Source organism: Acinonyx jubatus, chromosome C1, assembly GCF_027475565.1.
Source record: "Acinonyx jubatus isolate Ajub_Pintada_27869175 chromosome C1, VMU_Ajub_asm_v1.0, whole genome shotgun sequence".
Lineage (NCBI taxonomy): Eukaryota > Metazoa > Chordata > Mammalia > Carnivora > Felidae > Acinonyx > Acinonyx jubatus.
The window spans coordinates 36,586,402-36,598,820 of NC_069381.1; the positions used below are offsets into that span (position 1 = coordinate 36,586,402).

At 40.1% G+C, this 12,419-nt stretch overlaps 1 protein-coding gene across 2 annotated transcripts in view; it reads right to left on the minus strand.

The window, feature by feature from the left end:
• ATPAF1 (ATP synthase mitochondrial F1 complex assembly factor 1) overlaps nt 1–12,419 on the minus strand; it is a 27,864-nt gene continuing 15,445 nt past the window's right edge. Inside the window, exons 7-9 of one of the 2 annotated variants that reach the window (XM_027059284.2) lie at nt 11,174–11,269; nt 9,162–9,269; nt 1–2,830 (exon numbers count right to left, since the gene is read on the minus strand). In XM_027059284.2, coding sequence (XP_026915085.1) covers nt 2,636–2,830; nt 9,162–9,269; nt 11,174–11,269 — 399 coding nt within the window. In that variant the 3' untranslated portion in view covers nt 1–2,635. The remainder of the gene's footprint in view (nt 2,831–9,161; nt 9,270–11,173; nt 11,270–12,419) is intronic. The other variant, XM_027059285.2, reaches the window with a different exon arrangement.

A 12,419-nucleotide genomic window follows, 5' to 3' on the forward strand; every position in this document is an offset into this window, starting at 1 on the left:
TTTTGGCTAAAATCCATGTTATTTATTTATTCAACAAACAACTCAGTATCATCTATGTTCCAGGCCATGTCCTTGGCACTGGGAATGGAGATAAACTCTGGCCCTCAAGGAGCTCACAGTCTAGTGGGGAAAAAAAGATACATACATAAATAATTATACTTTAAAGTACAGAAAGGGAGACCACTATGGGAGGCAAGAGCAAAGGAACCAATCCTGAGGTTAATGTCCATAGGAAAGAAAGATCTGGCTAATGGGAGGGTTTTTTTTGTGAAGAACAGATAAGGCAATGGTTCTCAAAGTGTGACTGGTGAACTACCTACATCCCAATCATCTGGAGCACATCTTAAACGCAGATTCCCAGCACCTTCTGAAAAGATTATGATTCAGCAGGGTGGGGGACCTGAGAATCTGCATTTTAAAGTGCTCTAAGTAATTCTACTGCAACTTAAAGTTTGAGAACTTGTGAGATAAGGTTTGCTCTTTACACCAGAATGAAGAATGATCTCTGCATCTGAAACACTGATTTGGTCTTTAATGACAGGAGGGGGAGTAGAAAAGAGTGGTATTGACATTTATGAAGCTCTACTGTAGTCTACGTGTAAGTCTGTTTAAATTCTCACAGTAATCCTACGAGGTAGATATTATTATGGTCCACATTTTACGGATGGAGAAATAGAATCAAAGGCTTTAGATAATTCGTTCAACATTACAGAGCTAATGAATCCCAACACGACATCTGAGCCCAGATTCACTTAACTCTAAAACTCGTCCACTTCCCGTAACACCATGTCGCACCAGGGTACAAATTTACTGACTGTCACAATTTTCTTTTGGTTCTTTGCCAGATCTTGCCAGGTAAGTTATAAAGAGCAGCCAGATGGCATTCTGACCATGTCCAATATAACTGTCCATGTATACATTCTTTGCTGGCAAGTGGGGATATAGAGCAAAGCTGGGAGGAACGAGCAGCCAATTAATTCTTATTTTTTCTCCCATCATCTTATTTCTTCTCACACTCTGGTGGAGGTGTTATAAAAATGTACTATGGCCAAGAAGTGGGTCCATCCAGAGGGAAAAGCACACATCGCTGGATACCCATGAAAGCAACTCCAACCTGATGTCAAAAATTCCTGGGACTCGAAACATCCAGACTCAAGTTTCTCAAAAAATGAACTGTCAGAACAGAGGCAGATCCAGAATTTGCATTAGGAAAGAGCTCAACCTTTAGAGAAACTGTGAAAGGCTAGCAGCTTTTTCAGCTTTAAATACACACGATCTCTTTCTACACACAGACTCAGAAGTACAACAAAACAGACACAGCTCAGAAAACAATGGAAAGACCAATCCCATCTCTAGAGCTTAGAGACAGGCCCAACCTATAAACAATCTTCCATAATAAAGAACATATACACACACAGTCTAAAACTCCTGGTTACATTCTCACTTACCAATTCAGTGTCACACAGGCAAACCGCAGGCAGGAGCGGCAAAGTTGGAGCACATCAGATCAGGAAAAGGAAAGGCATAATAAAGGGGGTCGATGACAATACTGGGGGGGGGCTCTGGTACCTCAGATTCAGAAGGCTGGTGTGTAACCACCACCCTCTTCTATCACTGAGCTGGGAGCCACAACAATGGCACTACAAACCAAATGTGAGTTTTCAGCGCTGGAGAGCTCCTTTCTTGTATTTGGCGTTTCAAGCAACCGCTGAGTCCAAAGATAGGTTTTGATCAGTCCACTGATTCACACTGACACCAAGGACAGCACAGAGGTTAGATTTCACTGTTTAGTGTAAAAAGATAGTAAGCCAGACTTTATTTTATTGCTACATTTTCCCCACACCCAATCTGGGAACTTTTTCATTTAATACTGGCATGGTTTAGAGTTGTTTAAAACAAACAAAGCAAAACATGCAAATCTGGATCAATCCTTTCCTTACAGAAGTGTTGATTTGTTGACACTGTACTGACTCCCCCCCTGCAAATACACAGCTTCTAGAGGAGGAGGTACCACAAACTATGGTTTAACAGTACACAGGCACCATACTGGTGTATTTAACTACACTTGAAATCTACAAGACCCTCCAAACCAGCTACACTAAAGGCAACTCTGGGGACATCTACATTAAGTCTTAATCCTGATAGCAATATCTGGTTGTTCTAGATTCTAAACAGGATATTTGGGCTATGCCTTTGGTCAGCTAAGGGGCACACAGGAAGAGTATGCAAAGCCCATGTCTAACTACAGCAGGTCGTCAAGCTTATTACCCTGTCACAAGTTTATACATATGAGGAACTAATCATTTGGGAGCTGTACGGTGCATAGCACTATTACACTGTGTAAAGTCAAATCAACCATCCTGTGGATCCTTAGCTCTCTCTGGTTATGACCTCAAACACTTAAAAAGGAAAGCTTAAATACGCTGGCAGAGAATTCTCAGAATGTCTGCTACCTTCATTCCTGAATATCAAGTAAAAGGGCTCACCTCCATGACTACTACTTGCAATAAGCACACAGGTCAACTCATTAGAGACTGCTCCTTATATCTGTTAAGCTCCAAAAGTTCAAGGGGGCAGGTGGGCTTTAGAAAACTATCCAGGGCTGAGCAGACGCTGTAAGCCAATCCTTACAGCTCTAAGTCTTATCCTGGTTCTGGGCACATTTCAGCTCTGCTCCAAGTCCACTTTGCTCCAATTCAGCGATGACAGACATATATTTGAATTCATTTGGTCTGAAGTTAAAGGTCTCCACTAACTTGTAGGTCTCCTTCCGGTCAGTGGCATAGAAGAGCTGAACTTGGTTGGCAATGCACTGTGCCTCAGCAACATTCTGTAAGGTAGAAAGAGTAATGAGGTCCTTCCCTGCACAGGGCCATAAAGCTCTATCTTTGAGTCCTGTGACAGGTGGAGGGGCCTTACCCAGGAGTCACTGCTTCCAGAAAGCTTCTCTGACTCCTTGACATCCAAGTCTTTGTTAGGTGCCCCTTGTCTGTGCACCCAAATTATACCATGCTGACCTCTACCATAGTATGTATCATATTAAATTGTATGTCCTTTTTTTCCCTCTTTTGCTTTTTTTGTGTCTTCCCTAGTATGAATTCCTCAAAGTATGTGCTTGCTCTACATTCCTGCACATGGTCATATCTGGTCAATGTTTGGTAAATAAAGTAACAAATATGTCAAAAATTTTCCTTTTCATTCAGTTCCTCAGTAACTGTTAGGTATATCTCAAGGGAGGGAAAAAGAGCAATAGTTACCCACCTCCAAGAACCAGTTTGTGAGTCAGTACTAAGTTCTTGACTAACCAGACATACTCTTGAATAAACACTGTTCCTGAAACCACCTCAGTCAGAAAACTAGTGCCAAAGTCAGCTGTGTGGTTCTACAGTTTGTCCACAAATTCTAAGACACTTTTTTCTTTGAGGGAGCCTAGTTTCCCTTTCCTTGAGTGTAGGCTGTACGTACTGACTTGCTTCTTCCAAATGGACCACGGTGAAATGAAGAATGACTTCTACTAAGTCACAGAAGACACTGCAGCTTGTGTCTTGCTATCCCTCTTGAATTGCTCTGGGGAAAGTCAGTTGCCAAAGTCATTAGGACATTTAAGTAGCCCTATGAAGAAGCCGATGTGGCAAGGAAATGAGGCTTCTTGCCAACAGCCATGCCACGGGGTTAGAAGTGGGTCGTTGAGCCCAATCAACCTTCTTTTCAGATGACTACAGCCTGAGCGAACATCCTGGCAACTTCATGAGAGACTCTTTGCCCAGAGCCATCCAATTGTACTGCTCCTGAATTCCTGACCCACAGAAACTGTGAGGTAATAAATTTTTTTGTTTTAAGCCACTAAATTTTGGAATAATTTGCTATGCAAATCTACCAGCAAAGCTCCACAGAAGAGAAGGGTCCACCTTCTCTAAAGCTCAGCTGTGGGGAAATGGTACACTCACTCCATGTAACAGAGAAAGGGTCAGGACACAAGCTACACTCTCAAAACCTTACAAAAGAACTACCTCAAACAACTATTACTTTTGCTTCCTATGCAATCCTCTAGTTCTAGCTGGTCAGAGGCACTTACTCATCATCACTGTGTTCATATGGCCAAAACCCAACTGCAAAAGATAGTGGGAAATTCCCACTAAAACTAACTGCCAAAAGTGTGCTATGTCTAGCTACAGAGTGATGAAAATGGATTTATGAATACCATAGGCTGCTTTACCTCCATTCCCTCCCATGGGGCTTTCAGGTCATTTCTCACAGGCAGGGACTAATCTCTGAGACTGGATTTTCAATCAAAAGCCTTCTTCCAAAACTCTGGGTATTTCAAATTAATAGAATTTTAGAGCTGGAAGGAGCCTCAGAGATCACCCAGTCTTCATTTAATAGGACAGGAAGTAAAAGAAGATGAGGTTCAGGGATGGGTCCAAGGTCATATGACTAGCAAATGGCAGAGCCAGGACCAGTCCTCTGGACTCCTAGACTGGTACTCCCTCTACTTCATCCTGATACTGTTTCTGGTGGGGCAAGATAATTAAGACTGGTCAAGACTGATAACTACTTCATCAATTTTACCTTTCCTCTACTCAAACATGCCTCAAGAGTAAACCATTTCTAAAGTAAGTGCACTGCCATAATTGGAGGCAGATACCACTACTTTCTGGTCCTGTGAACTATAGGGACCTCCAATTATCAACTTTAATTCAAGGCTCAGAATAGTGGAGGTAAGGGTAGTTTTAGCTGTATTCATTTTAGAACAGTGCTGTCCACACTGCAGAGTGCTAGGGGCTCTGTGGAGGTGGCTCAGGTCCCTTTACCTGTGTCGGCTGTTATATCAGAGGTTTTACATAATAAGATTTTGTTTGGATAAAGGGTTCTAACCACTAGTATGGGAGACATGTGTATTTGTCTCTCACAGAGGGTTATGGAAAGCCCCCTCCCCCTGCCTTAGGTCTCAATATGAAGCAATAGTCTCCCTTTCTAGGACCCAAGAAGATAAATATATTCATTCCTATGTTGCTCAATAAGGAGGTATATTAAATAGACTGATTCCTCCCTTTCTTTCAATCTTCATAGATACTATCAACTTACCAAATCCTGTCCATTTTACTATCTACTTTTAGGGCCCCTCTCTCTCCATCACCCTTACTACTCCACTTCAGGTCTTCCCTATCTCTTGCTAACACTATTGCAACTGTCTTCTAAATGATCATACTGACTAGGCTAGAAGTAAAATATATTTAGGAAGCAAATAATTAAGGTAAATGGCCTTGAAGTCCAACTCTTTATGGGTCACTCCCTGTTCAAAAACCTTTGACACTTTCATGTTCTCAGGATAAAGCCAAACCTCTACACACAACCCACCAAATGTTCCTTTTAATATATGTTATATCAAAAATCATATATATGTATAAAAAATACCATATATATATATATATATATATATATATATATATATATATATATGAATGATACCAAACTGTAATACCTCCAGTCATTTTATGCCTCCGAGCATCATGTACTTTTGCTATTCCCTTTGTCTGGAACATTCTCCCTCACCTCCCTTTTTATCTGGCTAAATTCCTGCTCATCTTTGAGATTCAGCCCAGGGATCTAGGATCTCCTTCCTCCTCCTGGGCCAGGTAACAAACACCCCCTGCATAAGCATCCCGGTACTCTACCCTAAGCACTGACTGCATTCCAATGAAATCATCTATTGACACAGAGGTGGAACCAAATAAGGTTTTCAAATATTCTACTAAATTTCGGCATTAAAGTTATCAGTTCTCAATTCTGTATGTTTCTCTTCATTTGCCTTACTGTTTTTGGAAGTACTATGCCAAAGTGCAAATTCATGAAAGAGCAGCAAGGGATCATATATTCATATTACATCTCTAGATTTCCCATCTCGGAGTCACAGGCTCTACAATAAACTCTAACATGTCTAGTTCTGTACTGCGAGTAAGAAACTCACAGTCACATTGATTTCTATGAGGCAAATGTATATTGTTTGGCATGCTGTCCAATATTATAAGGCCAGGAAGCAAATTTTAATCTTGATGAGGCCTGTGCTGCAGTTTGAGACCACCAGAGTGAGGTGGTAAAAATGCCAGAGCAGAAGGGCCTCCTGTGACCTCTAGAGTCCACACTTTCCATATGGTTAGATGCTGGGCTTTGCTAAAGTCCAGAAAAGAAAGTCTCTGTGTTACTCCCTCCTTCCTGTGGTCAAATCTTAAACCTTGTCGTTAGCAGTAACTATATCCCCTCCAAATCTCAATTTGAAACATCCACAGTTGGTCTATATTTTCCTATCTTTTAAGCTCACTCCCACCTTCAAAAATCTTTTAACTCCACCAGAACTCACAATTCTTATGGTCTCTAAACCTTCCTTATGTTTTCACTTCCCTCTTTAGCCAGCTTGCATTCCACAGTCAGTAATTATAATCATTCTTTTGCACTCACCTTTAACTTCCCAGTCTCTTATACTTCATTAGACCACTTGGCTGAACTATAACCCCAGATAAATCCAAATCTCAGCCCTCTCTCTGTGCCTGTACCCACACAGCCAGTCTCTCTTTCATTCTCCTAGACCACATGTTGACAAACACTTTCTGTAAAAGGACACATGGCTAGTATCTGAGGTTCTCCTGGCCCTACAGTCTCTGTTGCAACTACTTAACTCTGATGTGGACCTAAAGCAGCCATAGATAATATGTAAATAATAAGTATGGCTGTGTTCCAATAAAACTTTATTTATAGGCACTGAAATTGGAATTTCAAACACTTTTCATAGGCCATGAAATATTACTCTTCTTTAGCTCTGCTCCTTCCCCCTCCAACCATGTAAAGATATAGAAAACATTTTTAACTCACGGCCCTTCTAAAAGCAGATAATGCATTGGATTTGGCCCACAGGCTGTGGTTGCCAACTCTGTCCTGGGAAACCATTTCACTTTCTCTTTTCCACTCAATTGTCCAACACCTATTCTTCCATCTTCCCTCTCAGCTGACGACCTTTCTTTCTAAGCAATCTAGAGAGAACTTCTTCAGGATACCACCCACACCTTTATCCACTTAACTGTATTTGTGTCTGTATATATTCTGGCTTCTCTCCTATTATGATATTTCTGGCAAAGATCAATCCCTCATTTCCAGACTTGCCCACTCAAAAATACTTCAACAATTCTCTCCTCTTTCTCCTGAATTATCAGTATTTCCCTCTCTACTGAATCTTTCCACCTGCATATAAATATAATGTCATTTCTCTCATATTTCAAACAAAAACATTGTTGTCCCCACATCTCCCACTCCAGCTGGTGTCTCATTCTCTCCTTCCCTTCACAGAACCATCCTTGAAAAGACTTGTTTATGCTTACTCTTTGTAATTTTTCTTCCCATTCTCTCTTAAATGTACTCCAATGTTGCTTTTGTCCTACCACTCCTCTGAAACTGTCCTTAAAAAGCTCGCTAATGACTCCCATGTTGTGACATCTAGTAAATTCTCAGTCTTCATCTCATTTGCACTACCAGCAAGTGAGACTTGGCCAGTTGAGCATTCCCTATTCCTTGAGACATTACATCTTAGCTTTCAGGGCATTTTACCATCTTAGTTTTCCTATCTCACTGACTATTCCTTTTAAATCTTTGCTGAAGCTTCCTCATGTCTCCAGGCTCAGTTCTTAGACCTCTTTTCTTTTTATCTTCATTTACTTCCTTGGTGATTTCATTGAGTCTCATGGTTTTGTTTTTGTTTTTAATGTTTATTTATTTACTGTGAGAGAGGAGACAATTCCACACACAGCTCAATCTCACAAACCCACAGACCATGAGATCATGACCTGAGCCGAAATCAAGAGGTGGATGTGCAACTGCCTGAGTCATCCAGGTGCCCCCAGTCTCATGGTTTTAAATAATAATCTGCCTGCTGACAACTCCCATATTTATATCTCCAGCCTGGACCTCCCCCCTGAACTCCAGGCTCACTGGAGTTCTACTGCCTACTGCTTGGATATCTAAAGGTTATCTCAGATTTAATATATCCAAAATTGAGCTCCAGATCTTCCTCTCAAATCTGTTCTTCCTGAAATCTTATCTATCTAAGTTAATGGCAACTCCATTCTCTTGGATAGGATTTTGGGTGACTGCCAGTTGAGTGTGATGGTGGAAAGAAGAATGGGAGAAATAGGACTGAACAGTTTTAGGGATAATAGGGAAGAAGAATTCCAGTTCTGGTTCCAGACTTGGGGCTTACTGCTACTATGAGATACCAGCTGAGTGTCCTCACTTTTTCCTTCTCTGTAAGTGGCTGGTAAAGAGAGAGAGGAAAAATAAATGGGTGCTGTAATGAATCTTGGGGGGAAGAGGCACTAAAGTGTCCACTGTCTTGAGGACATCCTGAACTTAAATCCTGCCAAATAAGAGAGACAGAAATGAGCAAGGACTAGACAAACCAGCTGTACAAGAACCATAAAACTGCTCCTGGCCCTGGATATACAGAAAGAACAAACACAATGGACATCATTACCTATGGACATATGGTTGATGCTCTACAGGAAAAGGAGGAAGAGAAATCACTATGTATGATGAAGGTAGTGCACATGAACAGTGTGCAGGAAGATAAGAGATTGAGAACTATTCTAGACTTTGAACTCTTCCTTATACTTAAGAAGCCATTTGCTTGTCCACACTCTCTTACTTGAAACCCTTCGGGCCAGATGTGTTTTGGAGTCAGAATTATTGTATTCTATAAAGGCGATAGGTACATTAGGCAACACCCCATAATCAAACACATTAATATTTCCTTAGTAAAATGTATGACTATTCTACATCAAGTGGGATTAATAAGGACTATAAGTGGCCTTACATCAGTTTAAATGAAGATTTAGCTACCAAGTAAGTTCTAGTCAGGTAAGGTTTTGTGACCAAATGAATTATGAGGAAACGTTGTTTCAGAGCTTATGGACTTCAAAATTGTGAATAAGTGATTGAGTTAGTGATTGCACTAACTTCAACTTGGAGGAGCTCTTGCGAGACAAAATTATGACCAACTTTAAGTAAGAAACAAGTACATGTAGGTCTCTGGAATTTTACCTCTCATGATCCTTGGCAGAAGGATAGTACCTTCAGGGCCACCAAGTAAATCCAAAGAGATGAAAGTTAATTCTTACCAGAAATGTGGTATCCATTTCTGCTGTCATCAGCACTATGCCCTTTTCCTCCTTAAGTTCAGGGTAGTGATATAAAACCAACTGGCTGGCTGCAGCATCCCCTCGGGTCTGTAAGGACAAACACTTATCAAGGCTCAATAAGGTACCACCACACAAAACTGCAATTTCAGAGCAATAGAGAGTCTGGAGGAAATTTGGGCTCTTAACAGCCCCTTGGGTGGCCAGTGAGTCAGAGGCCTGGCCACCTGGTCAGGCTTGCCAAGGCACCGTGAAACTGACAGTTTGCACAGTGTTATTTGTGTCTTCGATTGAAAAGGGTTTGGCTTTTTTCCCAGAAAATGTTTACAGTAGGCAGTGAATCCTTCATCATGGCCATATATTTAAAAACAAAACGGCACAAGCAGCTACCAAATCAAGTTCTAAAGAAAGCAATATGCCTGTGTAATTGCCACTTTTATGGACTAGTGCATTTCACAGTTGAAATCTACTCCCCTTGGCTGGCTCTGAAGACTGAGCTCTTTTAAGCTGCAGCAAACAGCTGGAGAGTTTGCACATGGGCCAGATTTGTAATGTGCAGTTTTAAAATATAATCTGAGTGGGAGATAGGGGGGAAAAGAAGAATGGGAATATCATAATTTCATGAAGAGTGGAGAGGGTAGTGGTTATCAGACCTCAGTCCAGACTAGGAACAGAGGCTGGGTTCAAAGTTAAAGCCTTCATATAGTACAGGAGGAAACAACTATACATTTAAAAAAGATCTCTGGGTTTCATCTCTAAATTTCAGCAAGAGTCTTTCTAACTATCAATACCTAACTATTGCTAGGGTTCAGCCTCTCAGTCCCCCCCCCCCAATATACTTCAAATATATTGCTCATTTTGATCATAATTATGTTTCTGGATTTTTTTCTTATACTTGTCTAAGAGCTTCAGGAGGGCAAGGACCTTGTCTCACAGGTCTCCAAGTCCGAACATCATCCCTAACACAGCGGCATAATGGTTCAGTTCACAGAGTTTTGAGTCAATCAAATCTAGCCCTGGCACCTATTACCACACTCATCTATATTAGCTTCCTAACTTCCTAGCATGGGCTCATGTTCTTCTCTCTAGAGAAATAATGACAGTAACTATCTCATGGGACATTTGTGAAGATTAAAAAACATGATGTATATAAAACACCTGGCATATAGTAAGTACATCAAGGGTTGGCTATTATAGTATGTGCCCAATAAATGTTATTTTTAATTCATCCACAAAAAAAAGTAAAGTCTGCCCCCTCATTCTGCTTTTTCTCTCCCACCCACACCCTGCCTTTGTTTTTGTTACCAAACATGATACAATTTTAGCATATAATCACATGGGATACAGAAATGAAGAAACTCTTATTCTATCTTGTACTTCTTTTCCCCCTGTGTTCAAAGCCATTATAACACAAGCTTGCGGATTTGGGGGCCAGATTTGGCCTCCAAATATATAATATAAATCCTAGTTATGATCTGATTTAAACTACTGACTTCTTTTTTAAAAGTTTCAAATGCTTTAGATTGAATTTCTTAATTTAATATTTGGGAATAAAACAAAGAAGAGAAAGGATGGAAGGAAGCAAACAAAATGACACCTATGGAATGGAAACTATGCATCTAGCATCTTGGAAAGTGCTGACTTGGTTAATAAAACACAAGCAAGACGTGGAATCTACCTTAGGGTTAAAAAGATAACCATCATAGTTCACCCATGTTTGTTAAGTGAGGCACATGCAGCAAATGGTATAGAGGTCTGGGGAAGAGACACAAGAGACCAGATGCAGTCAGAAAATACGTTTTGGGGTCTTTTCCAATTTCTAGGTATTGACTAGGGTCTAGACAGCTAGCCCGATACACAAAGTATGACAATTCATCAATACCAAAGCAAATACTGCTGGGAGTTGGTAGATACTGTGTCCTCAAACCTCAGCAAGGGCTCATAGTCCCACAAAGGAAGACTCCTCTTCTAGGGGATGAGTACAGGCCACCTACCTGAATATTTATAAGTGCAGTGAAGTGGAGTTCAGTACCTGTCCATTGTCCTACAAAGAACTCATAACCTTCCCTTCTTGGTAGTGCACATAGAAACTATAGGAAATAAATACACAAGGATATAGATGAATAAATAAAATCATTTGTTCTACGTCCAACCACTTATATCATTTGCTTCATTTCTTCACTGTTTGGTCTTTAAACACTTTTTAAATTATGAAATTTATAAATGATAATCTAACAAATAGTCATATACTTCCCAATCCACCTAAGAATGAAAGCATTAGAGATCCAATTGAAGGTTTCTTTCTCTGTCACCCATTCTAATCCCATTCCAGAGTAACATTTATCCTGCATTTGGTGTCTGTCATTCTCTTTGAGGTTTTTATACTTTAAAGTGCATGCACATATCCATAAACAAGAAATATGTATTACATGTTTAAAAACCTGTTGCATGTTTAAAAATTTAAATCTTACCAAACTATACGTACACTTGGCAACTTGCTTTTTTCACTTCACACTATACTTCTGAGATTTGTCTATGTTGATAAATAAAACTCTAACTCATTAATTTTCACTGTTGTATGAAATTCTACTCTAGAAGTTTATCACAACTTATCTGTTCTTCTACTGATAATACGAGTTTTTCAATTTGTAAACTTTCTAATGCTGAATTAACTTTTGTTCCAATTATTACAATTGCTTTCTATTCTATCATTTGAGGCTGATACTGGAGCATGGTTCTAAACACAAAGAAATGATTAGTTTTAGGTTTAAGATGTTTAGAATTGGGGATGAGTGGTAAAGAGAATGGTGCCAGAACAAAACAAAGTAAAAACAGTCCAATGCATGTTAGTCACGAACTGTCCCCTTACGACCAACCACTCAGGCTCTATTTTATTTTTATTAGATGACATAAACTCAGTGCCTAGCTAACAGGCAACTGATTTGATTTCTGTCACTCCTGGTCAGGGTACATTTTCTAGAATTTTGTAAAAATGGAACCAAATAATCTATACTTCTTTTGTATGATTTCTTTCATTCTGTGTAATTGTTCTGTGATCTATCCATGTTTTTGCATGTATCAATAGTTCATTCCTCCTTTTTTTAATGTTTATTTATTTTTTGAAAGAGAGAGAGAGAGAGAGAGAGAGCATGAGCGAGTGGGGGAGGGGCAGAGAGAGAGAGGGAGACACAGAATCTGAAATAGGCTCTAGGTTCTAAGCTGTCAGCACACAGCTCGATG